This window comes from Chiloscyllium plagiosum, unplaced genomic scaffold (assembly GCF_037043375.1).
Source record: "Chiloscyllium plagiosum isolate Xiang-an unplaced genomic scaffold, Cpla_swu_hap1 HiC_scaffold_17, whole genome shotgun sequence".
Classification (NCBI taxonomy): Eukaryota; Metazoa; Chordata; class Chondrichthyes; order Orectolobiformes; family Hemiscylliidae; genus Chiloscyllium; species Chiloscyllium plagiosum.
The window spans coordinates 57,495,907-57,523,226 of NW_028270155.1; the positions used below are offsets into that span (position 1 = coordinate 57,495,907).

The 27,320-nt window shown below is 38.9% G+C and overlaps 1 protein-coding gene across 1 annotated transcript in view; it reads left to right on the forward strand.

Moving 5' to 3' along the window:
* The window catches only part of LOC122558742 (BTB/POZ domain-containing protein KCTD19-like), a 120,977-nt gene that overhangs the window by 17,407 nt on the left and 76,250 nt on the right, over nucleotides 1-27,320 (forward strand). The window contains exons 4-7 of the mRNA XM_087995589.1: nucleotides 10,587-10,778; nucleotides 16,073-16,204; nucleotides 16,909-17,131; nucleotides 26,327-26,500. Of these exons, the coding sequence (XP_087851715.1) occupies nucleotides 10,587-10,778; nucleotides 16,073-16,204; nucleotides 16,909-17,131; nucleotides 26,327-26,500 (721 nt within the window). The remainder of the gene's footprint in view (nucleotides 1-10,586; nucleotides 10,779-16,072; nucleotides 16,205-16,908; nucleotides 17,132-26,326; nucleotides 26,501-27,320) is intronic.

Genomic DNA, 27,320 nt, shown 5'->3' on the forward strand with positions numbered 1-27,320 from the left:
AGTTGTCTGGACCTTAGGTAAGCTGCCTTTTTTTTTTGACTAAGCTGATAATTTCCCCTGTCATCCAATGTTCCTGAATCCTGTCATTCCTGTCCTTTATTTTCACAGGAACATGCCTGTTCTGCACTCTAACCAACTGGTCTTTAAAAGACCTCCACATGTCAAATGTGGTCTTACCTTCAAACAACTGCTCCCAATCACATTCTCCAATTCTTGTCTAATTTGGTTATGGTTTGCCTTCCCCCAATTTAACACCTTCATCCAAGGTCCAATCTTGTCCTTATCCATAAGTATCAGAAAACGTACAGAACTATGGTCACTATTCCCAAAATGCTCACCCATTGAAACTTTGATCTCCTGGCTGGTCTCATTTCCTTATACCAGGTCCAGTTTGCAACTCCCCCACCTCCTTTGCTTCCTCTGTCTCATCTAAAACATCATTAATCTAAAACATTACCCTGCCAATCCTATTCCTTTTTCAACCATGTCTTTGTGACAGCAACATCATAATTGCATGCATTAATCCAGGCTATAAGTTTATCCATTTTACGTGTTATACTTCTTGCATTGAAGCAAATATAGTGCAAGCCTCCAGTTCTGCTGACCTCATCAACCTCTCCCTGACTTCTCTTCCTTTTACCTATGTCTAACTTTGACTTAAGCTCTTCCACAATCACTTTACTTAGTGACCTGCTGCTATGCTTCCCAAATGTCACTATTCTAAGGGACTTGGGTTTACTTGTACTGGGAAGACCCCCCTGCTACACTTGTTTACACCATCCAAAGTGGCAACATCAAACCTTCCTGCCAGGATATTGGTGCCTCTCCAGTTTAGCTGCAACCCATCCTTCTTGTACAGGCCCCACTTTCCCTGGAAGACATTCCAATGTACACATATCTGAAGCACCCCCACCCCCCCCCCCCCCCACCCCACACCAGCTCTTTAGCCACATGTACAATTGTATGCTGTCTCTTTTCCTAGCTTCAGTAGCACGTGGCACAGGGAATAATCCTGAGATTACTGCCCTGAGGTCCTCCTTTTTGGCTTACTACCTAACTCCCTGAATTATCATTAGCAGACCTTGTCACTCTTCCTACCTATGTCATTTGTGCCAATATGGACAATGACATCTGTTTACTCTCCCATTTCAGGATGCCCTGTACCCGATCAGAGACATCTACAACCCTGACATCAGGGAGGCAACATACCATCCAGGAGTCTCTCTTGTGGCACAGAAGCACCTATCTGTGTCCCTGACTATCAATTCTCCAATTACTATTGCTCTACTATGCTTTGTCCCTTCCTTCTACTGGATCCTGCTCCTGTCACTTGATAGGCTATCCCCCTCATTAGTATCCAAAACAGAATACTTGATTGATAGAGACCAAAACTGCACATGGTACTCCAAATGTGGTCTCACCAAAACCTTCTACAATATAGCAATACAGTGCATCTTATTTTTGTGTTCCAATCCCCTTGCAATAATGGCCAATGTGCCATTTGCTTATCTGATAGCATGCAGGTACAACAAGCAAACTTTCTGTCTTCCCAGTACAAGTAAACCCAAGTCCCTTAGAATAGTGACATTTACGAGTTTCCCTCATTTTAAAAAATATTCTGCTTTCTATTCTTATTACCTTACGTGAATACCTTACACTTCCTTGCATTATACTTCATCTTGCCTTGTTTCCCACTCCACTCACTTAGTTCATCTATATTTCTTTTCAACCTCTGTATCTTTCTAACATCTTACTTTCCAGCTAATTTTGTTTTGTCAGCAAAATTAACTACAGTCAGTTCTGATATAATGCGATAGTTCCATTTTTGTATGATCTCGCGTTCTAAGAAAATCACACAATAGCTGTGCCATTTAAACTAATGGGGCCAGAATCGCATTATATCCAATATAGGTAAGGAAAGTTTGTGTTCTACAAATAACAGTCTACATTCTTCAATCGCGTTAAAGCCAAATCGCATTGAAGAAATGCATTGTAGCGGGACCAACTGTATATTACTCGCTGTCTCTTCATTTAAGTCATTAATACAAATTGTAAACAGCATATACCTCAGCAGTGATCTATTTGGAAATCCACTAGTCATAGCCTTACAACTTGAAAATGGCCCATTTATCCCTACTCTTAGATTCCTATTTGTTAATGACTACTCTGTCCAGGCAAATCTATCAACCCCAACTCTGAGTCCTTGTCTTGTGTATTATCTTTGTGTGTGACACCTTATCAAATGCCCTTTGGAAATCCAAATATGCAACATCATGAGTATTGCTGAAAAAGACATTTTGTCAAAGCTTTTTGTTTTGCACTTATAGGAAAATTCAAATGAAATAGCAAAGTGAAGGGAAAATAGAGGAGTAGAGGAGTGTGTTGGTTGATTGGTAAGTGAACTTTGGAGTTGTTGCCATGAAGAATATACTAGTTAATGATTGACAGTTAACTGCCAAGCTATGTTTAAATTTTAAATAAGTAAGGTTGACTGAATAAAGGATTATCCTGAAAAGTACGTGTCAATGTCTGTCACCTATTCTGTTGCATTGAAACAGATGCAGTGTGTACATTTTCTTTTTGTCTACAAGAAGAGGACTATGTTTTAATGTATGTAGATGCTAGTAGATGCAAATGTGCCAAGCTACAAACCAGACTGTCAATCCTATATTGATGTCAGTATAATGCTCCACACACTCAATTAGGTAGCAAACATTGTCCAGTTGTGGAATTGTATCTAATGTTTGATACTGTTGTGCATTTTGCAAGCATGGACTGGTTGGATACAGTGAGTACCTTCCTTATTGAGAACATTTGAAGGGATATGCTTTATAATATATTCTGTCAGTCTTTGGGACATAAGACCCACGTACCTAATATCACATTGACATTGAAATTGACAGACCACATTGACTTTTTACCCTACCTGGGTAATCGAAGGAAGACTGGGCATTTATCAGAGCTGATCAGTGTACATTATTTCGCAGGATGGCTTTGATGTAACCTATTTGGATATCAAGATTGCATGGTGAACAAATGGCTCAGGTCCTGTTTGTAAAGTTGCTAATTTGGCTAATTTATAGCACTTGAAATTGTCAAATCCCAATGTGAATACTGACCAGGGAAGGTAGAGTTGCAGTAGATGGTAGTAGAGAAACCACTGGTTAATTTCACAATGAGCACATTAAGGGAAAAGAGCTTATACAATTCCTCCATTTCATAGGTGAACTTGAGTGTAGATTAAGACCGTTAAGATGTACAAGGAAATTCTTTCATGCAACTGCAGATTCAAATATAGCAAACATTATCTACATACTGGAAATATGCATGAGTTCCATGGGACCCCAAAAGGTTCTGTGACGCGCTATTGTTTTGGGCATACACAGTGTTGTTAAAACTGAACACCGTTGCCAAGTTGCTGAATACCAATGTTCAATCAATATTGATTCACACAATGGCAGCAGGGCATGATATATTGCTGCAGTACAAATGTCATGAAACAATGCAATACAAGTACAGTATTGTCTTTGCAAAGGTGAAGGAAACTTCCACAAAATTACCTTCACTGGTAATATACGCATTAGGATTCCTACAGTTCCACACGTGATAAGGTTGTCTTTTTAGGTGACCTTACAAATAAGTTCTGAGCCATTTGTTCACTCTAGAGGTTTGAAGCTGAAATTGCCTGTGTATTGTGCTGTGTATCATGCAATACCATGAACAAACTCAAGGCCAACACTTCTGGTGCTGTAAAGTTCCTAGCCTACTTCCAAATTACTCTAAGTAAGGTGTCCAAAAATGTGAGCAATGGGTTACTGTAATTGTTTTGTGTTTCTACTATGCAATAGCAACACAATTGGTCTTTGCCACCAGCATGATATTGCTGCCAAGCCAAAAGGTGTTCTACCTATCACACAAATGAGAAATATGATAATGAATTTCACTGCCAGTGTAATGCTAGGTATATAGGTTATATGTCCCCAAGACTGAGACATTTTTCCCATTTAAAAAAAGTATGACACAAAATTTGGTGAAGGGACAAGTAATACTGAGGAAGTGGGGTGGCTGCAGAAGGACTTGGACAGGCAAGGAGAGTGGACAAAAGAGTGCAGATGGAATGCAGTGTGGGGAAAGTGTGAAGTTTTGCATTTGGTAGCAAGAAAAACTATTTTACATGGGGAAAATCTTCAGAAATCTGAAGCACAAATGGACATGGGAGTCCTAGTTCAGGATTGTCTTAGATTTGGGCCCCCGAATCTAAGAATGTATTTGCTGACCTTGGAGGGAGTTCAGAGGAAGCTTATAAGATTGATCCTGGGAATGAAGGGCTTGTCATATGAAGAATGATTGAGGACTCTGGGTCTGTACATGATAGAGTTTAGAAGGCTGAGGGGGGTCTCACTGAAACTTGCAAAATAGTGAAAGGCCTGAATAGGGTGGATGTACGATCCTTTAGAACTAAGATGAGGAAGAATTTCTTCAGCCAGAGAGGGTGAATTTGTGGAACTCATTGCCACAGAAGGCTGTGGATGCTAAGTCATTGTGTACCTTTAAGACAGTGATAGGTTCTTGATTAGCAACGGTGTTATAGGAGAAGGCAGGAGGATAAATTTGAGAAACATCCATGATTGAACAATGGAAAATACTTGCTGGGCTGAATGATCTAATTCTGCTGCAATATCTGATGGTTTTATAGTTTATAGACCACTTCAAACAGCATTTGCATTTGGCTGTTTGCAATATAGGTATACTGACTGTACCCACACAGCAAACTTGCAAACCTCTGTGTCCAATAGCAGGTGTGATTCCACAATTAGACATTTGCTACATTATCCTGAGTGGTGAATTATGTTGTCAACCAGTTTAGGATTGTCAGTCAGGCTTGCAGTTTAGCTTACTTGCATGTACTAGAAGCTATATACACTAATAAAATGTCCCTGTTCTCTACACTATCCTGCATTGTGACTGATTAAATGCAATAGAATAGGTGACAGCCATTCACTTGTTCATTTTTCCGCGCAATGCTTGACTAATCAGGGTCTTGTTTTAACTGTTTATTTTAAATTTAAATAAAGCCTTACAGCTTCAGTCATCATTAGTTAATCACATGGCAATGTCTCTACTAATCTATTTCTACTTGCCAACCAATCAGCACTCTCATTTTGTTCAGATTATATGTAGCTTTCCCTTTATTGTTTATTGTGAATTATCCTGATGAATTCATGATGAAAAGCAGCAAGAATATCTACTTTTTCAACAATACCCAAGTTCTGTAGTTCTAAACAACCATGTGCTACATATACTGGTTCTGTTTTATTTATTCTACAGGTTACATTCTCAAAAGAATTTTTGAATTTGTCAAACATGATATTCCTTTCATAAGATCATGTTGACTTTGATTATACGATGTAGGTGAAATCTCTTCTTAGTCATGTTGATTCTATCTTCTCACAAAGCGTCCTCTTTAAATGTTTTAAATCTACTTGAAGAAAAAGATTAAACTTAAGTTCAATGTCTAATCCAAAGGACAATACCTCAAAGTGATATTGTATTTCGTACCCCGGTGTTGTTCTGCATTATGTGATCAAACCCTGGAATGAAACTTGAACCTAAAGTGAGCGTGCTGCCAGGGTGATGTGTATTCAGTTAAATAAGCTGCTAATACCCCATTAGGACATGAGAAGAATTTTGATTTTCCCAAAAATATTCCTGAACAATCTCACACTGGTATCTGTTTTGCATGACCTTTTCCCCACCCATTCTTGCAATTCTGAAACTTGGAAGTAACATGATGGTGTGCTCACGACTGATAATTTTGAAATGTGAGCATCATCTGAACAACATAGCTGAATTGGAATATCATTGTGAGTCGAAGAATTAATATACATTAATACTAAGATGTAACCGATTCCCCCTCTCTTCCCCCCCCCCCCTCCCTCCCCCCCATATTCATTTTTGGAATATTATGTACAGTGTTGGTCTCCATATTTCAAAAAGTATACAGAGGCAATGGAGAAGGTGTAGATTTACAAGGTTTATAATGAAATTAGAGGTTATACCTGCTAGCAAGGACTGAACAACTGAATATTCTCTTAAAAACAGTGTGATCTTTAGAGGTCTTTAAAAATTCTGAAGGTGTTTGACAGGATGGCAGTAGAGAAAATGTTTCTGCATATGGGGAATGAACAAGGATTATAACACCAAAAAAGGAAGTCCTATGAAAATTAATCACTTGTACATCCAATCGGGAATTCAGGATAAACTATTTAATCCAACTAATGGTTATAATGTCGTATTTTATAATGCATAAAAAAGTTGAAGGGCTTAGATAGACACAGTTAAGGAGGATGGTGAGTAAATCGATGAGGAGAACAGGAATAGAACCTAATAGGATTAAGTCAAATATGGCAGGAAGAAGATTATGTAAATATAAAATTATGAAAAATCAATTAGGTCAAATGGGCTGTTTGTATGCTCTACATACAATTCAATGCAACTAACCTTCTCATTACTGACAGGAGAAAATCAAAACGTAGTTTTATAAAACTGAGAATTCTCTTAATTTTAAAAATCAAAAATGAAATAAAAATGATAATTGTAGTTCTTCACTAAAGTTCCATTTGGAAGACTCCAAGAGAATGGAAAATACTTGTATTCAAAAGACTCGATCTTGGAGATGGCAGGCCTGAAAGTGGTAAATTAATTTAATTATGTGGAATGGTGGAGGGGCAGAACCCTCCCGAATTCTTGACCTTAACCTTGGCCTAATTAATTTATGGGCAGGAAGGCCCAAGCTTGACAACCCTTCCAATTGTGGCCATCATGTGATCATTTAATGGGCTCATTCATCTTGTCAGTTAGGCACCGCTGGGCAGGACATGATAGAGTCATAGAACATAGAAGAATACAGCGCAGTACAGGCCCTTCGGCCCTCGATGTTGCGCCGATCCAAGCCCACCTAACCTACACTAGCCCACTATCCTCCATATGCCTATCCAATGCCCGCTTAAATGCCCATAATGAGGGAGAGTCCACCACTGCTACTGGCAGGTCATTCCATGAACTCACGACTCGCTGAGTAAAGAACCTACCCCTAACATCTGTCCTATACCTACCCCCCCTTAATTTAAAGCTATGCCCCGTTGTAATAGCTGACTCCATACGTGGAAAAAGATTCTCACTGTCGACCCTATCTAAACCCCTAATCATCTTATACACCTCTATCAAGTCACCCCTAAACCTTCTTTTCTCCAATGAAAACAACCCCAAGTGCCTCAGCCTTTCCTCATATGATCTTTCTACCATACCAGGCAACATCCTGGTAAACCTCCTCTGCACCCGTTCCAGTGCCTCCACATCCTTCCTATAGTATGGCGACCAAAACTGCACACAATACTCCAGATGCGGCCGCACCAGAGTCTTATACAACTGCAACATGACCTCAGTACTCCGGAACTCAATTCCTCTACCAATAAAAGCCAGTACGCCATATGCCTTCTTCACCGCACTATTCATCTGGGTGGCAACTTTCAAAGATTTGTGTACATGGACACCAAGATCTCTCTGCTCATCCACACTACCAAGTATCCGACCGTTAGCCCAAAACCCCATCTTTTTATTACTCTTACCAAATTGAATCGCCTCACACTTAGCTACATTGAACTCCATTTGCCACCTTTCTGCCCAGTTCTGCAGCTTATCTATATCCCCCTGTAACCTGCCACATCCTTCCTCACTGTCTACAACTCCTCCGACTTTCGTATCATCCGCAAACTTGCTCACCCAACCTTCTAACCCCTCCTCTAGGTCATTTATAAAAATGACAAACCGTAATGGTCCCAAAACAGATCCTTGCGGAACACCGCTCGTGACGGCACTCCAAGATGAACCTTTGCCATCAACTACAACCCTCTGTCTTCTTCCAGCCAGCCAACTCCTAATCCAAACCTCCAACTCACCCTCAATGCCATACCTCCGTATTTTTTGCAGTAGTCTACCATGGGGAACCTTATCAAACGCCTTACTAAAATCCATATACACCACATCTACTGCTTTCCCCTCGTCCACCTCCTTAGTCACCTTCTCAAAGAATTCAATAAGGTTTGTGAGGCACGACCTGCCCTTCACAAAACCATGCTGACTATCCTTGATCACATTATTCCTATCCAGATGTTCATAAATCCTATCCCTTACAATTCTCTCTAAGATTTTGCCCACAACAGAAGTGAGACTCACCGGCCTAGTTACTAGGGTTATCCCTACTCCCCTTCTTGAACAAGGGAACCACATTTGCTAGCCTCCAATCTTCTGGCACTACTCCTGTAGACAACGAGAACATAAAAATCAAGGCCAATGGCTCTGCAATCTCCTCCCTTGCTTCCCAGAGAATCCTAGGATAAATGCCATCAGACCCAGGGGACTTATCTATTTTCACCCTTTCCAGAATTTCCAACACCTCTTCTCTACATACCTCAAAGCCATCCATTCTACTTAATTGTGACTCAGTACTCACATTGACAACAATGTCCTGTTCCTGATTGAATACTGACGAAAAGTATTCATTCAGTGTCTCCCCAATCTCTTCAGCCTCCACACGCAACTTCCCACTACTATCCTTGACTGGACCTATTCCTACCCTAGTCATTCTTTTATTCCTGACATACCTATAGAAAGCCTTAGGGTTTTCCCTAATCCTACCAACTAAGGACTTTTCATGTCCCCTCCTTGCTGCTCTTAGCTCTCTCTTCAGGTCCTTCCTGGCTACCTTATAACTCTCAATCGCCCCAATTGAACCTTCACGCCTCATCTTTACATAGGCCGCCCTCTTCCATTTAACAAGGGATTCCAATTCCTTATTAAACCATGGCTCCCTCACACGACCCTTTCCTCCCTGCCTGACGGGCACATACTTATCAAGGACACTCAATAGTTGCTCCTTGAACAAGCTCCACATATCAACTACACCCTTGCCTTGAAGCTTACTTTTCCAGGCCACACATGCCTCACAGCATCATAATTTCCCTGCCCCCATCTATAACTCTTGCCCTGTAGTGCACACTTATCCCTCTCCATCACTAGAGTAAAAGTCACCGAATTGTGGTCACTGTCCCCAAAGTGCTCACCTACCTCTAATTCTAACACCTGGCCTGGTTCATTACCTAGAACCAAATCCAGTATGGCCTCACCTCTTGTTGGCCTATCTACATATTGTGTCAAGAAACCCTCCTGCACACATTGGACAAACACTGACCCATCTAACGAACTTGAGCTATAGCTTTCCCAATTAATATCAGGAAAGTTAAAGTCCCCCATAACAACCACCCTATTACTTTCACTCTTCTCTTGAATCATCCTCGCAATCCTTTCTTCTACGTTTCTAGGACTATTATGAGGCCTGTAAAAAACTCCTAACAGGGTGAGCTCACCTTTCCTATTCCTCACCTCAGCCCAAACTACCTCAGATGGCGAGTCTTCATCCATCGTCCTTTCCACAGCTGTAATACTATCTTTGACAAGCAATGCCACACCTCCCCCTAAGTCAGGAGAGTCAGTTCAATGTGGGGATGGGGATGAAAGTGGCAGAGGTGGGGTCCTATGAACTGCAGTAATTTGTGCAAGACAGAGAGACTTGATCTATACCAGTGTTTGCTTCTCAAACCCAACCCCCTGTCCTCATTCCTAAACCTCTTTTCCTCTGAACACCAATCCTAGGAACTTTTCCCAAACCAATATGTATGTTTCTCATTATCCATGGAGTCTGGGGGCAGTGATGTCCTGACAACAGCCACAACCTCCAAATGCGGCTGCTCAATTTTGAAGCTGCCAACTGCCGCTTGATAGTTCCCAGATTACCATAACATTCAGTAGTATTTCTTACCCGGGCCATGGTTTGCCATTGTACACATTGTCCCATTGGGAAAATCCCAGCCTAAGCTGTGTCCACTTTGACTAATTGCTTATTTGAGATTTTTATTTATTCAGGCAACTTTTTTCATAATAGTGTTTATTCATAATAGTTGAAAATATAAAGCCAGTTTTTAAGAGATATGAAAAGTGCTGCAATTTCTACCATGTTAGAACCTTGGATTCCAATGAAACATCCCCTTTTTCACTTTGCTTCATATTTAGTAAATTTAAGATTTAAAAGCAAAATTCCAGAAATACATGGTGACAATTACAAACATGTTGATCTCCTCTTTACCATGTTGAATAAAATTACTTTTAATGATCAGTCTTCACTTCTAATTAGACTTTAAATTAGTGTAGCAATTAGCTTTATAAACCAATCAATTTCATGTGTTGATGGCCAGGTTTTCATTTAGCCATTCAATCTGGTTAGAATAATCTTGAAATATTGTAAGACGTAAGCAAATCAATAGGTAACCATATTCAGCACACAAGGAGGCCAACACTGGTCCTTAGCTTTTGTAACTCCATAACATATCTCTGTGGCCCATTTAACTATTATGCACTCAAGAAAGCTTTTGAAAATTTAAATTTGTAAATATTTTGCAATGTGGTACAAGTATCAACAGGAAATACATTTTATTTCAAGAGAATTAAGATAATGTTTTACTTTGTTTTAGGATTACCTGACAAAGCTCCATTAGGACTAATTGACACACCATTATTGGATACTGAAGAAGAGGTGCACTGGTATTTTCTTCCTTTAGACCTAGTGAAGAAATACCCTAATTTAATCAATGATGATAATCTACTGTGGCTCTGTGAGGGAGTTGTCCTCATAGAAATTGGATGGAGTAATTTCCGATATATAGGTAGATTAATTGTCACCTGTGATATACTAATATTGCATTGTACATACGCAATTTGTAAATACCTCCCTTATTTCTGTTACTGAAATTCTTCGTGTTAAGAGATCTGTACCTAATGTGTGGGAAAAATCTACATATTGTTTTTGGAGCATATTAATTTGTCATGATCTGTACTTATTTGTTCATAATCCAGTTAGTTGTGCTCATTTTTGATTATTGATAGCTCTCAATGTTTATATTTAAACTTCTTTACATTTGATGTAAAAAATTAACTTTGTCTTTCCTCATTAGTCAGAGCTATATATTTCAGGATCATCCTCATTAGTCTTCTCCAACACTTTAATATTTAAAAATTAACACTGAAGCTATAGTATAATTTGAACAATTATCTGAAATCTTAACTTCAGTTTACAATGAGCTGCCTTCAAGATGCATTTCAAGAGTTCAGTGTCTTGGCTGCATCAATTAACTTCTTTGCATAACTACTGAATGATTTTACCCAAATCATTTTACTTTTCCACTTAGAGTCATAGAGATGTACAGCATGGAAACAGACCCTTCGGTCCAACCCATCCATGCCGACCGGCTATCCCAACCCAATCTAGTCCCACCTGCCAGCACCCGGTCCATAAGCCTCCAAACCCTTCCTATTCATATACCCCTCCAAATGCCTCTTAAATGTTGCAATTGTACCAGCCTCCTCCACATCCTCTGGCAGCTCATTCCATACACGTACCACCCTCTGCGTGAAAAAATTGCCCCTTAGGTCTCTTTTATATCTTTCCCCTCTCACCCTAAACCTATGCCTTCTAGTTCTGGGCTCCCCGACTCCAGAGAAAAGACTTTGTCTATTTATCCTATCCATGCCCCTCATAGTTTTGTAAACCTCTATAAGGGCTTGTATGGATAAACAATTTAAAACACAACCCCATGATTGTGCTTTTTGAAGTTTTGGGGGTGATCTCCTTATAAAGAGATCTAGTTAATGATCCATTCATAAGGGATTAAATTTTGCCTAATTTGATAAATCTGTTCAATTTACAGCTAACTAGATAGTCCCTAGTATCAGATTCTCACGAACAGTACTAAAACACTTGGATAAACAACAGTCTACGTACTATGAATCCCAGTACTCTCCCACTCTACCACTAGCCTAAATCCCACTACTCTAAAACCTTACGGGTATAAAAATGTTATGGAACTCGATAAGAAGAAAAGAGAATAACCTGACCATTACTCACCAATCAGGAGCTCTTTTGTTCAAAATGGCACTTTTGATGTCATGAAATCAGTTCCCACAATATTCCCCGTGTAATAGATCTAGAGAAGGCTGCCACTCAAAACTGCCCGAAATGCTCTATCCTTAGTTTTTAACCTGCTCTGTTCACTGTCTCCTCCCTCCAGCCTCTCTGGTTCCAGTTCCTGGCTGCTACTTGAAACTAGCAATCCTGGTGATTGCACCTAATCCTCTTCAGTCAATTCTCGTTATCACCCTCTGTTTGACCCTTGACCTTTGTTTGGATTAGACAGCCGCATTGTAACTGTGACTGGTGCATTGGGCATTACTTTAATAATGCAGAACCGAAAGAGATGCCACATTAAACCAAAAAAAGTCCCTGCCTAGTTTCTCCTATGACCTGTCCCATAGTCATCAGTTTTGACATGTTACCATGACATCACTGGCTTCTAGCACTCAACATTCTGCTCTGAAATTCCATATGTGTGGAGAGTCAGAAAATTATATAAATAATTTTACCTAATGGTATCTTGCAAAGTCAGTTTGTTTGTGCATGACTATTACTTGAATATTATTTGTGGTACTTTAAATTGATAAAGTAAAGTTGTTTAGTAGCAGTGATAAAGTAGCGTGAAGCTGTATACAATTATTTGAGCAAAATAAATTTTCTTCCTTGAAGCCTAATGTTACATTTTATTTTTCTTTAACCTATCTGTCAATTTACAGCTCATTGCTTACTTGGTTAGCATAGCCAATTAGTTCTGATGTATCGGGTATTGTGTCGATGGGAGCAAGTAGCTTATTGAAGACGTTACTGTGCATAACATTCATTTGAATTAAACTTTGTGCAGCTGAGTACAAAATGGAGATTGCAAAAACAGGCCTATGTGCTTTGTAAACCATAATGGCACAGGACCTGCTGATAATCTGTTCCTGTTTAGCTGTTTCATTCAGTCATAGCTTGTCCTGTCATTTATTTCAATTGTAACTTGCTTAGTTGCAGAAATTGCTATATGGTACACATTGTGGAAAAAGGTTGAAACTTACATTGGAGGTGATGCAAAACATACTTTAGTTATCTAAATTTTATAAGTTCAAAATGTAGTAAGGCATTTAAAAGGAACTTATGAAAAAGCTTATTGTCCATGTTTTAAAAAAAATAATTTGTGGAACATGGGCATCACTGGCTGGCCAGCATTTATTGCCCATTCCTAGTTGCCCTTGAGAAGGTGGCAGGGAGCTGCTTTCTTGAACTGCAGCAGTCCACATACTCCAGATGGACCCATATGCCCTCAGGGAGATATTCCAGGATTTTGATTTTAAATATTTCGAAGTCAGGGTGGTGAGTGGCTTGGAGGGGAACTTGCAGGTGGTGGAGTTTCCAGGTGTCAACTACCCTTGTTCTTCTAGATGGAACTGGTTGGGAATTTGGAAGGTGCTGTCTAAGAATCTTTGAACTTCTGCAGTGCATCTTGCAGATATTGCACATTATCACTGCTGAGCATCAGTGGTGGAGAGTGTGGATGTTCTGCCAATCAAGTGGACTGCTTTGTCCTGGATAGTGTCAAGCTTCTTGAGTATTGTTGGAACTGCATCCATCCTGGAAAGTGTTAGACTATTAAGAATTTAACCACCAAAGTGGTGGCCCAAGAAGTAAAATATTTTGATAGTGTTCATCCGATCCTTTGAAGATGAGAAAGTCTAAGTTGCATGCTCACACAAAGAAGAGGAAATCCAACTCTCAAGACCAGGAATAGAAAGAAACAGTTAAATTAAACCATCATATGGCAGAGGCATTCTCTCTGGTGATTGAGTACAATAAAAGGTTGCTGCTGGGATAAATCGAATTGTATTTTACTGCATGTTTGAAAATCTTTAAAATTGCCTGGTACGTGAGTAGCTTGGTTTATTATATTTCCATTTAGTTTGTATCATAACTTCTGTTGTATTGTTAAAACTAATGTGTTCTTGTGTTCCAGTTAAAGACCATGTTGTTAGACATTTTCTTTGTTATTAAATGAGCTAGATTTCATTCTGGGAACTGATTTGGTCATTAATGACATTAACTGAGATCATCATAATTGGATCATTTGGGATTTTAATTGATTGGATTTAGGAGGGATTTGTGACCTTTTTAAAGTAATGCACATAAGATAGTTCTGATCATAAAACAGCTGTGTTGTGGTGAAGTTTATTGCATGGAATTTGAATATAGCTTTGAATGTTGTGAAGGTTATTGGAAGTAAAAGCTGTAACAGTGGATTGTTTGAAATCTTTGACTGATGCCAAATTCTGAGTTAGAAGACAAATTGAAATTGGACATAAAAGGAGGATATTGAAAGGATGAATTCTTCAGAAGATTATCCAAAATTGAAAGGAAACTGAAATTGGGATGTCACAGCTAGAACTAACTAAGATACAATCAGAAATCAAAAGACTGGAATTAAGGGGGAAAAAACCGGATAATGGAAAATGAGATCTACTACTTCTCCGTCCAGCATAAACTCTGTACCTAGCTATCCCAGTAGTATGGTGGTATGTCTGTAAAAGCTTTAAAAAATCTTGCCATTCACAACTTTCTTTAAAAAATAATTGCTGTCACTATAAACCCAGAAAGTGTTGATCAATTGGACCTTCAATGTATCAATAGCAGAAAACATAAGCACATCTAAGTCAATGTTGAGGGCTCTCAGGGATCTCCTCCCATTGTATACCACTGTACTACCTCCTCTGCTGGATCTTACACTCGTGGAACAGATCATACCCAGGGTTGGTGATGGTGATGAAAGGGACATGGTTTGGAAAGTCTGATTTTGTGAGTATGACTTTGTTAGACTGTTGTTGATTAGTTTGTTTGACAGCTCCCTCAATTATGGCAAAAGCTCCTAGATGTAAGGACTTTGCAGGGTTGATGACATTTGGTATGCTGTTGTTATTTCTGGTGCATAGGCTGATGCTGATTAATCAATACAATTTCTTTTTTTTTGACTTTGTTACAGTTCAATACAATTGAGCAGCTTGTTTGGCTATTTTAGAGCATTTAAGGAGTCAACCATGTTGCTGTGGAATCTCATATGGGCCAAAACAGTTATGTAGAGAGCACTTCCTTTCCTAAGAAACATGGGAAATCTACAAACCAATTCACCTGAATCTTATGTTGCCAATGCCATAATATGGGATGGTGTGGATAGGAGTGGAAAGGCTGTTCTTTTTACCAAATCTGGTTAAAATGCAGGAAGAAAGAGGGGAACATTCTTTTAGGGGGTGCCATGTACACAACAGGGTCATTCCCCTGCCTCCCAAGATGCTACCTCTGTCTGCTTTATCACTTCCTGCTTGGCAAATAAAACCACTGCTTAACATCCACCCACACAAGCTCCCTGATCCCTCCCCATTCATTACTCCAAACATAACTGTCAGGGATCTATGTCTTCATTCTGGGACCTTAATGTAGTCTCAGAAGCTCTTAGTATTGAGTTTGATTCTACTGCAATTAATTGGCTGGTGAGACTTTGGAGGGTGAGACTTCCACTGAGGGGCAGGAACCAGACTCTCAAATACTTAAGACCACCAGCAACGTGTTGTTGCTGTGGGGCAGCCTTATTTAATGTGACTGGAATCAAACACACTAAATTTCAGACCACAGTTTATTAGTCAGTGCTGATAATACCCAACTTAAATTCTCATACTTGCACAAACCTACTTTTGTATTGTCAAAATGTTCTCTTATTGAACATCATCTTTTGATCTCAATGATAAAATAAACCGGGCTGAAATAGTGCTGGTTAGAGGTTACTAGGTATGTGTACGAAGATTGCTTTTAATCTTATTCACCTCCAATATTGCTTTTTGGAATGTAGCAACATAATGTAGCTTTTTACCATGCTTTATCATGTTATTTTTATTTATTCTTCTCCTTGTAACACTTGATGTACCAATTTTTATGTAAAAGGCATTGTGTAAATATACATTATATAATAAAACTTACATCTAAGGTTATTAAGTTTGTTTCCACTGAATCGGAATGAATTATGAAAGTATTTAAAATTTAATGTTGCAGCAAATTTCCTTCAGACGGGAAAACTTCTTGTGCCTGACAAATTTTCAGAAATAGATGTTCTTGTGACTGAGATGGAGATGCTTCAAATTCCAGAGCTCATCAAAGCTGTGAAAACATATAGGTCAGATATAGGTAAGTCAACAATAGTCAATGGGTAAAATGGAACCAAAGGACATAAAATTATTAATAGTCAGGAAATAAGGACATATGAAAGAATAAGCAACAGCAATCCAGTATTGGCAATGCTGTGATGTTATAGTATTCCCTGTTACACTACTATTAAAGAACCATAACCACAGTGGCTGTAGTTCATATTGATTTTTCTGTGTTAACCCAAATAAGATTGTTCATTGTTGTAAAGATAGTAGATGAGGGGAGCCAAAATGATTATTTTTCAAATTCCTGCTTGGCATTTCAGTGGATAATGCTACTTTTGTAAATAATGTCCTGTATAGCATCAAACACTAGTGTTCATTGAAAAGATTTCCAATTATATTGTGCCTTTTGCAACCTCAGGACATTCCAAGGTACTTCACATGAAGTATTTAGAAGCATAGTTACTGTAATAATATAAGAAACATTGCAGTCTAATGGTTGCTGAGAATTTTGGAAATCAGGAAAGGCAAGATTGTATGTATATATTTTTTAAAATGCTGAAGTAGATTTTGAACTTGCTAAAAAGCATTTAAAAGTCAAAATATGGTAATAAACTTGTGTGTTGATCTACTATGGTATTTTATGCATGGGTGGAAAGTCAAAAATCTACCTAACATTTTGTATGGCCACTTGGAAGTCATTGGTTATGTGAATTAATTTTCACCTCTGTTTTGTTATAGGTGGTAGCTCCAAAGAAGTCTCTATCCCTGTCAGTTCTATACGTCATTCTGAAGGGGATTGTAACAATTTGTGTGAAATAACAGATAAGCCGTTATATGTCCTTGTCCTGGAATTGTTAGTGAAGTACCCAGATTCAGCACTAGGACAGCTTTCCATTGAGAGCAGCCTTGATGGGATGAAGCTATATATTTTTGGCAATGGAGTTCTTTTTAAACATGTCAGGTGCTTATATTAGGTTTATTGTTCATTACATTTCATTCTAATTCCTGGCAGAAGCAAAATGGATTTACTGTCTAAAATCACGTTTGCACAATATTGTCCCATGGAAAAGTTATTTTTATAAAATTATAAAACTAAGACCTTTTTCAATTAAAATTAATTTTGTGTGTGTACACGTGTGCGAGAGAGAGAGAGTTTGTGTATACACAGAGGGATTTTAGAATTGGGTTAAAATTTTAACTAGTGGAGTTATACATTAGCAGTTCATAATTGTTTACCTGGAGTTAGAATCCATTAAAATGTAATAAATAGTCATTCTTGTGAAGTGCAGAAAACAGTTCTGTACTTCTGTTAACCTTAGTCATTCAGACAGATAAATTGGGGATTTCGGCGCAGTTGGATAAGATTTTTAATTTCTATGATGACTCTGGGAATATTGGGCTTGACTTCCAACATGCTATCCCAGTCAGATATAGCATCTAAGGCTGAAAAAAATTGAGAGTTAAAGCCACTTTAAGCCATCTTGTTCTCAGTGCCATTTTACTGGAAGCAAGCTTATTTGGCAGGTGGAAAGAACCAATTCACTTAAAAACAAATTTTGTAATGCTTGGAAGCATATTTCAATTGCTTAGTGCTCAGACCTTTGGCCTAATGAATATTGTATGATGGTTTTTGCAGTGCGTATACAGATGTCTGGTACAAACCATGTCAGATTTACTTTGAGGGTGAGGATGTTTGCTAGAAATATGGACATTTAACAAATTGTTGGATGTAACCAGTGCCATTTTGGAGCTATACCCTTTGGCTGGCACCATGTCTTAAACGTGAGCAGTTTAACATAAGAAATAACACCCTCTCTTGACCAATGCTATTTAAAAGAATCATTATCTTTCTGCAAGCTACTTGCTCTTTGATTTTTTTGATTGCCTTTTCTTGTGATTGTAGATGAGTTTGGTAGTTTCTAGAGTTGTTTGAAGTTGCTGAATGTTGTATAGCAAGCACTGATGAGCATTGTCCTGATTTTCAGGTTTTGTAAAATCTGCTTTTTTCTAAAAGTTGTAAGCATAGCTCTTTAATTGGGGCTTAATGAAGAACGAGCAGAGATGACAGTGCAAGACAAGCTGCTGGAAAAGGGAGGAGGAAAGGAGGGGAAGAAGGACCCCCAGTAGAGGTCATATCTATCAAGGGTGTTCAAGTAGCAATTCTCCTATCTGTAACATTGGTATGCTTGTGGACCACAACAACTAGACCCTTCATCTTCCCTAGTCTGGCATTGGACAGGGAACGCAGCCTTTGGGACTTGAACTTTTTGTTGCAGAGAGCAATATTTATTCCTGTAATTATAATGTCCCTTAATTCCATGACAACATTTTATTAGTTCCCTAACTTGAATAGCCTGCTGTAACTTAGTGCTGTGGTCAGTTTGCTTTTCTTCTTTGCAGTCCCTACTTTTATTCCCAGGTTGCGTGAACATTGAAGCTGTTGGACAATTGCATAAGTTGTGTATCTTCCAAGGCTAACTTCTGGATCTAGTTGCTTGCCTCACTTGTAATCAGACCCTCCTGTACCTGATCACAGATCAGTCTAAATATATAAGTAAAATTATAACTTTAGATTTTAGAAACAAATCAATTAGAATTCCATTATTCACTGAATTTCCTAATTTGAGCTTGACTTCATGTTACCTAATGGAGGAGATTGAGAGTTCATATTCCAAGTGAGCTGATTACAGCATCTGTCTTGCCAGAGAGAAGTAGGTGGAGTGAGTGTGCAGTCTATCATGAATTGTAAGCATTCTTGGAAAACAGCATACTGATGACTGCATGTACATAACTCTGCAGTTGTCATAGAACAACCGAGATGTATCATAATTGAAAGTAATTCCATTCCTTCAGTATCCATCTGGTGTGCTATCTCTCATACCATTTAATACAGTCGAGTGAGCAGTATCCTGGCAATAGTCACAAATTCTTTATTCTTCATTCTGTATGAGTCCATTGTACCAAATGCACTTGAGCTATTACAAACACACATATTGGATGCATGCTTACAAAGAAAGCCATGCTGCCACATGAAATGTGATAAACCAGAACACTAGAATGCTGAAGTTCTTCTGTTTGTTGGTTTGCTGTCTGACAAGATCCATGCTGGCCTTCACAATTTTGCCACCATGATCACTTAAGTGTTTGCCTCCAGATATATAGACTTAACTCAGGAAAAGAAGGAATTGGGGAAGCAAGCAACACAGCCTTTGCTGGCTGGGATGTTCGTGACTAACTCAACTGATGTCTGTAAATGCAACACCAATTTGCCATTTGTCAGCCATCTCACATTAATAACTACCTTCTCTTTGTTTACAGGCTGTCACAACATCCACTTATCCACAGAGCAAGGTTAAAAACCAAATCTCAAATATTCTAAAATAAATTTCAAAATCAAATCATGCATTGTCTACAGGTAGCAATCACCCTTTCTCTTTATTGCTGATTTTCCTTTGCATGCCCTTGTAACTGCAGCATGATTGTGGAAGGTTTCTGATTTTCAGTAGGTACACTGAAAATTGCTTTGTAGAAGGCTTTGAGCAGCGCCTCACCCTCGAAGGCTTAGCTTCAAACTGCACCATCTTAGCATGAATGGCAATGGTTAAGGCTTGTTGGTCAAATTGGCGGTGATGGGAAGATAGAGGCAGACATGCCCAGTTGATCTTGCAAAGTCGATCTTCGATGACGTTGTGAGCGTGTATCAAAATTGGAAGGCCTGTCCCAAAGAATAGTCAATCTACAACCTAATATTGGCAGATGTTCTGATTCAGCAAGTATAATAATATCTGACTCTATCACCACCATTTCTGCCTGTGTGCTATCCCATTTTTCAGCCAAACCCACCAGGAGTGGCAACAAAGTGGTATATAGTTCAGAGGGAGTGGTCCTAAGAGTTCTCAACATTGAGTTTTAATCACACAAAGTCTCATGACAAGGGCAAAAAAAACCTTCTGCAACTGCCACCCTCCCTCAGTTGCCAAATCAGTGCTTGGGGAAAAAACACTTGAGTTTAGCAAAGGCATAGAATGCATTCTTAAGTGGGTGACACAATATCCTTCATGAAGAATTACTTGATAGCGCCGCTACTGACCAAACTGGCTGAGTCCTAATGGATATAATTGCCAGATTGGGACTGCAGCAAGCGGTGAGAGAACTAGTAAGAGGGAAAACTTATCTAAACTCGTTCCCACCATTTTAACTGATGAAGATGTATCAGTCCATGACAGTATGAATAAGTGTGTCCACTGCATAGTCTACGGAGCAGCAGTCATATCTTCTTGGTCAGGACACACTTCAATATATGTGACACTACTATCAAATTAAATAGATGAGATTAAGAACAGATCTAGCACCTCAAAGCTGAGTATCCATTAGGTACTGTTGGACATTAGCAGAAGCACTGTTGTATCCAACCACAGTCTGTAATCTCTGTCTGGCATAGCCCTCAGTGTGCCATTACTGCCAAGCCAGGTGCCCAACCTTGCTTTATTGAGTAGTGTAGGAAGGAATGTTAGGAAAAGCACCAGGTATATGTGAAAAATAACTGCAAACCTGGTAAAGTTTATTTGTGATCATCAACAAAATGATGGAAGACATCATCAATAGTACTGTTATGCAACATTTAATAAGCAATAAATTACTGATGCTGCTCAGCTTGTGTTCTGTCAAGGTCATGGTTATTGAAGGCCTGTAAAAGGGAAGTTGCTGGTGAAGTGATGTCACTGGACTAGTGATCCTGAATGTTATGTGAATATTCTGAGAGTATAAGTTAAAATGCCACTGTGGCAGATGAATTTGAACTCAATTAAAAACAAACTGGAATAAAAAGCTAGTCTAATAATGATCATGTAATCACTGTGGATTGTTGTAAAAATTTATCTGGTGCATAAATGTCCTTTAGAAAAGGAAATCTGCCATCTTTACTTGATATGACCTACATGTGACACCAGATCCACAAGAATATAATTCTTAACTGCCCTCTGAAATTTTCTAACAAGCCATTCAATTCAAGGTCAATTAGGGGTGGACATGCTGGCCTACCCAGTGATGCCCACATTCCACGAACAAATTTAAAAATGTCATGCTACCCAGTGGACATAATTGTAAGAGTACCTCAGTGTAGTGTCAACCATCATTAACTGCTTCATCAATTACCTTTCCTACACCATAAGATTGGAAATTGTCAGTGACAATTACAGTTTCAATAGTATTGTGGGCCTCAGTAGCAGCAGAATTGTATTCCAACATAATCTGTAACCTCTTGGCATGGCACAATCCCTTCTTCACCATTACCACTAACCCTGGGTAAATAAAGCATGTAGGATGACATGGTAGGAACAAGACCAGACATACCTAGAAATGAGATAGCAATCTAGTCAAAACTACAACACAGGACTGGCAAACAGCATAAGCAGCAAATGATAGAGTGCTATATGATTCTACAACCAATGGATCTGATCTAAGCTCAGCAGTCTCCTGCCACAGCCAGTCCCAAATAGAAAATTAAAATACTCATCATTGAGGAAACATTACAGATATCACCCAGATCCTGTGCAGATCAGCTGAAGGGAGTATTTGCAGACATCTTCAACCTCTCCTTACTATGATCTAAAGTCCCTACCTGCTTCAAGAAGACCACCATCATCCCATTGCCAAAGAAAAATCATGCAGCGTGCCTCAAGGACTACCACCCAGTGGCTCTGATATCCATAATTATGAAGTGCTTAGAGTGCTTGAATATGGCTCACATCAATTCCAGCCTCCCAAATTGCCTTGAACCCTTTAAATTTGACTATCGGTGCAATAGGTCCATGGCAGATGCCATCTCACTGGTCCTACACTTATCCCTGGAACATCTGGACAACAAAGATATGAAAAGTCATCTAGACTTGAAAAGTTACCTTACTGTATCTCTATGGATGCTGCCTGACCCACTGTGATTTCCAGAATTTGTTTTCAGTACAGATTCCAGCAACTGCAATAATTTGCTCCTACCTACATGAGGCTCCTACTTATTGACCATAGCTCACTCTTCAACACCATAATTGCAAACAAACTGATCTCCAAACTCTGACACCTAGGTCTCTGTTCCCCCCTCTGTAAGTGGATTCTCAACGTTCCTGGCTAATAAACCACCGTCAGTAAGGATAGGCAGTGACAACTCCTCCATGATAATCCTAAACACTGGTGCCCCATAAGGCTGCGTACTGAACCCCTATTATACTCCTTATATACGCACAACTGTGTGGCCAAATTCTATGCCAACTCTGTTTACAAGTTTGCTGACAACACCACAGTTGTCGGTCAGATCTCAAACAACGACGAGACGGAGTCCAGGAAGGAGATAGAGTGCTTAATGGCATGGTGTAAAAACAGCAATCTCCCTGACATCAGCAAAATTAGGGAGCTGGTCATTAACTTGTGGAACTCAACAATGTGGAAAATTGCCTAGGTATATCCTGGACATAAAAAAAACAGGTAAAATCCAACCCAGCAATTCATACTTACTAGTCTATCTTAATCAGTAAAATGACAGAAGGTGTCACCAATTGTGCTATCAAGCTGCACTTCCTTCCCAATAACCTGATTGCTGGCACTCAGTTTGCGTTCCACCAGAGCCATCTGTTCCTGACCTTATTACAACCTTGGTTTAAACATGAAAAGCTAAAAAGCTGAATTCCAGAGATGAGGTGAGAGTGACTGCCGTTTAACATGAAGGGTACATATGATTGAGTGTGACATCAATGACCCCAACAAAGCCAGGGAATAAGGGGGAAACTCTCCACTGTTTAGAACCATACATGACACAAACAGAATGGCTGTGGGTGTTTGAGGTCAATCATCTCAGATCTAGGGCATCTCTGCAGGAATTCCTCTGTGTAGTGTCCTAGACCAAGCAGTCTTCAGCTGCTTCCATAATAACCTTCTCTGCACCAGAAGGCCAGAAGGGGAGGGATGTTCACTGATTTCATAATGATCAACACTCATTAAATACTGAAGCAGTCCACATTTGGACTGACAAATGGCAAGTAACACTGGTGCCATACAAATGCTAGGCAATGATGATTTTCAACTTGGCAGAAGTGGGTACTACAGATGCTGGAGATTAGAGTCAAGATTATAGTGGTGCTGGAAATGCACAGCAGGCCAGGCAGCATCCGAGGAACAGGAAAAATCAACATTTCAGGCAAAAGCCCTTCATCACATCATTCCTGATGAAGGGCTTTCGCCTGAAATGTCGATTTTTCCTGCTCTTCGGATGCTGCCTGGCCTGCTGTGCTTTTCCAGCACCACTCTAATCTTGACAATGATCATTTTCAGTCCAGTTCAGTTTGTTTTACTCCAACCACATTCTTCTCAATAAAGCTGGAAAATTTTATTTCCTTTGGTAATGTTTATGGACAAATGTTCAGACTGACTGTATAATGAACAGGCACATTGATACATCCCCATAAAGGTACCATTCACCTGTTTATGTTCTTAACACAGTTTTTAAGGGCTGCAGCATAATGTGACTCAACTGTTTTTGATACACACTTTCAGGCATGAATGAAACCACTACTCCAGTGTCCAATGCTACTCTTACTGGTTTGCCATTCAGTAATGGAGTGACCCAGTATTAGTTGGTGTTGCCAGCAATGGCCAGTATTTTTAGTAACAGCTTCTCTTTGGACTGAGATCTGGGCTTTCCTGATCTTTTTGTATCATGTAAATTTTCTTATGACTGTATCATGTATATTTTCTTACAGCTGGTTTTTGTAGTTTTGCTTAATGTTGTTCATATTTCATCTTCAAACACACCTGTTCAATGTGCCCTTTTTTGTCGAGATTTCTGCGTATAGCTTCTTTATACCAGCAGTTTGCTGTTCTGTGACTTGTTTTTCCCACACTGCTGGCGGTTTTGAGTCTGCATTGGTACTTGTCTTTCAGTTGCCAGATTGTGAACACTCATGCTCAAGCTTAGCTGTTGAGCTTCCTTGCCTGTCAGTTCCATTTAGACTGCTATTTCCAATGCTTCCTTTAAGTCTAGATTCCTTTTCACTGATAAGCTTTTTTGGATTACTTCACATCTTAGACCGCACACTAGTCAGTCCATGATAGTATCATTTAAGTTGTCTCCAAATTCATAGAATTCTGCTAATTCTTTAAAATTACTATGAATAGGGAGATAATCATGCTGGTTATGTTTGTGGAATCTGAACCTTTCAGCCATCAATGGTTTTGGTGAAAAATGGTTTTGTAGGATTTCTACTATTTCTTCTTGAGTTTTGGAACTTGGTTTCTCTGACTGTATCAGACTTCTCAGGAGGTTAAAATTCTTCCTCCCTCTCCCACCAACAATACTCAGGAATGCAGAGATGATTATATTTGCTTCAATTTTACCAGCTTGAACAAAATAGTGGAATTTCTCTGTGTCACAGTTTCAGTTCTCTGTATTTTCAATATACAATCCTATGGCACCAAACTTTTCTGCCATTTTATATATTTTGTAAAAAATGGGTGAGGTCTGCGTAGCATGATGTACCACGGAAATATTAGCACTACTTCGCCTTTTCCTGGTTAAAACAAGGCACTACTGAGGATGTCTGTTTCTCTGAGACTATGCCTTTTGCTCAAAATATTTTCCTCATGTAGGCTGCTCATTATTCAGTGTTCCTTCAGGATGAAGCACTTGGCAAGTTTTTTCTGCACTATTCACCTCTTCCCTGAGATGATTTGTTTTCCTCGTGTACTGTACCCACTTCTCTGCAGCAATAGTGTACTTTGATTTCTTCTGTTTGATTGATGTGCCTCTGAGGACCATGATTCTGTTTGTCAAATCAGTAGATAGACATCATGGATATCAAACTGGGAAGAGAGAGAGATGGAGTGACAACACTGAACTGCAAAGAGGGAGAGATGGATGGACACTGAACTGGGAATAGAGAAAGTAAGAGTGAGAGCACAGTGAGCAGAGAATAGTGATAGAGAGAGTAACAAGGCCATGAACTGGGATAAGAGAGAGACAGACAACAAACTGATGAGGGAATATTAAAAATAGAGTGAGGGGACCGCACGGTGGCTCAGTGGTTAGCACTGCTGCCTCACAGCATCATGATATCACAAGATTGGATTCTTAAAATGACAATATACCATACTTAACCAAATGCACAACATCATGGAATTCACTTTATCTGATGGTCACGAACAAGATAGACTATTAACATCTTAACCCCAGCGTGATCACCAATCCATTATAGATTGAAATCAACAGAATGAGAATATGTTAGATTACACTTGGGTGGGGGAGGTTGTAGTGATGACAAGAAAAACTTCTCGAAACATTTAGATTTACAGTTTTTTATCAACATTGCTCCAAAAAGTATAGAGTGATTCAGTATGCTATTTTAGATATAGGATATGCTTTATTATTAACTTGCTCTTAACAATTATGTAGACTGTTTACATTCATCACTTGTGGAGAGTTCAAATTGTGGTGAAGATTTTGACTGAGAATTTTAATTGAACTCAAATTGGTAGCGATTCCAGCACAGTGCCATACATGTTCACCCACGTGCACTGTTACACTTGATAACAGTGGGAGAACAAGGACAAATTAGTTCATTTATTACCATTTGCAGCTGCAGGACTGTCAAAGGAGAGCATCAGGATTGACCAATTTCAGGACTGGACAAAATTCTTGAGAGAATACAGGGTGGAGGGCAGTTGGGAAAGAGTGTGTACAGGAACAGAATCAAGAAAACCAATCTCATCATATCTGAAGCAACAAGCATGCATTGCACCTGATTCACAGCCCAATTTGAATGCATTCAAATTTCTAGCCTAGTATTTCAACCTCAATTTTAACATTCCACAAGCAACTAATGCAAAGCAGATTCTGAGAATGGAAGGTTCAAGACTTCATGTTCCTGTAATTTTATTAGCACAAATTAATTGCCATATATTTTCTCTCTTATACACCAGATATTGTTTTAAACATTAAATGGTTATGTAATATGGCCTATGCAAAAACAAAATGATTAATGATTCATTCATAATCAATTGTGGTTTGGAATGTTATATTTATAAATTTAAATTGTTGCTGCTTTCTTTTTTATTGCTACTTCTGAAGTTTGTTGACCTAATTGGAAGTTTTTGACATTATTTATGTCTTCAGAAGCTGGTTAGGAACATGCCGCCTACCATTGACTGAAGATGTATCTCAGATGTGTGCAGTTTGTGTATTTCTGGATCAACATGACAATCTGTATCAGCCAGTAAAAGATGCCATGCGACTCTACCTGCAAACAAGGAAAAGGGAGACAATCATATCTAATTTTAAAATAAGTAAGTTGATTTAAAATGCAAGGATTCTTTCTTACCATAAGTTGTAACATTTTTCCCTTGGCAGGCTATTCTATAATTCAAACATAATACCTATGAAGAAATAAACAGTCAGCACTCAAGGCTCAACTTAAACACTAATGACAACATAATCCATTCATTAACAATACACCCATTCGCAATAGGGCAGTTGCAAATACATTATAAGGTGTCATAAAAGATATAAAGTAACATACCATTCAGCAGCTGACCAAACTGCTTCAGCTAAGCACTGAATCACTCTTTTTGCAATGGAATTTAAGTCTTTTTTTCTAAAGTGTACCAAATGCATCATTGAGGAGATTAGACCTTCCCCCTTAAATCCAAAATCCACCTTAAGTGACAATTGCCCAATGAGGCATCTAAGTTTTTATTCAAACTACCATGTTAGAGACCATCTATTTAAACCTTTCTTTTAAAATCATTTCTAGGATTTACAGATGTCTGAAAGTAATCATAAAGTGCAACAGCAGCTTTCCTTCCTCTGGTCTTTCTCATACTTATTTCAAAATGACAACTAAACAATCTAAGTCCCTTAGGTTACTGAATTGTTATAAGTGGCTTGGAAATACATATTGTATCTGCCAAAAAATATAAAAATAATGTGACTTCTAGTCTCTGCATTTCGAAAGGAGCCACAGTTTGATATCATCAATGTCAGTTTGTGTCACTCTATTGCAGTTTCAAAACACTTTGGGCCCACTCAAGGCATCTCAATTATCATATCTGAAAACATAATTGGTCATACTAATCACTATTCTTCGTGTTTCCAATTATCTTGGATTGAC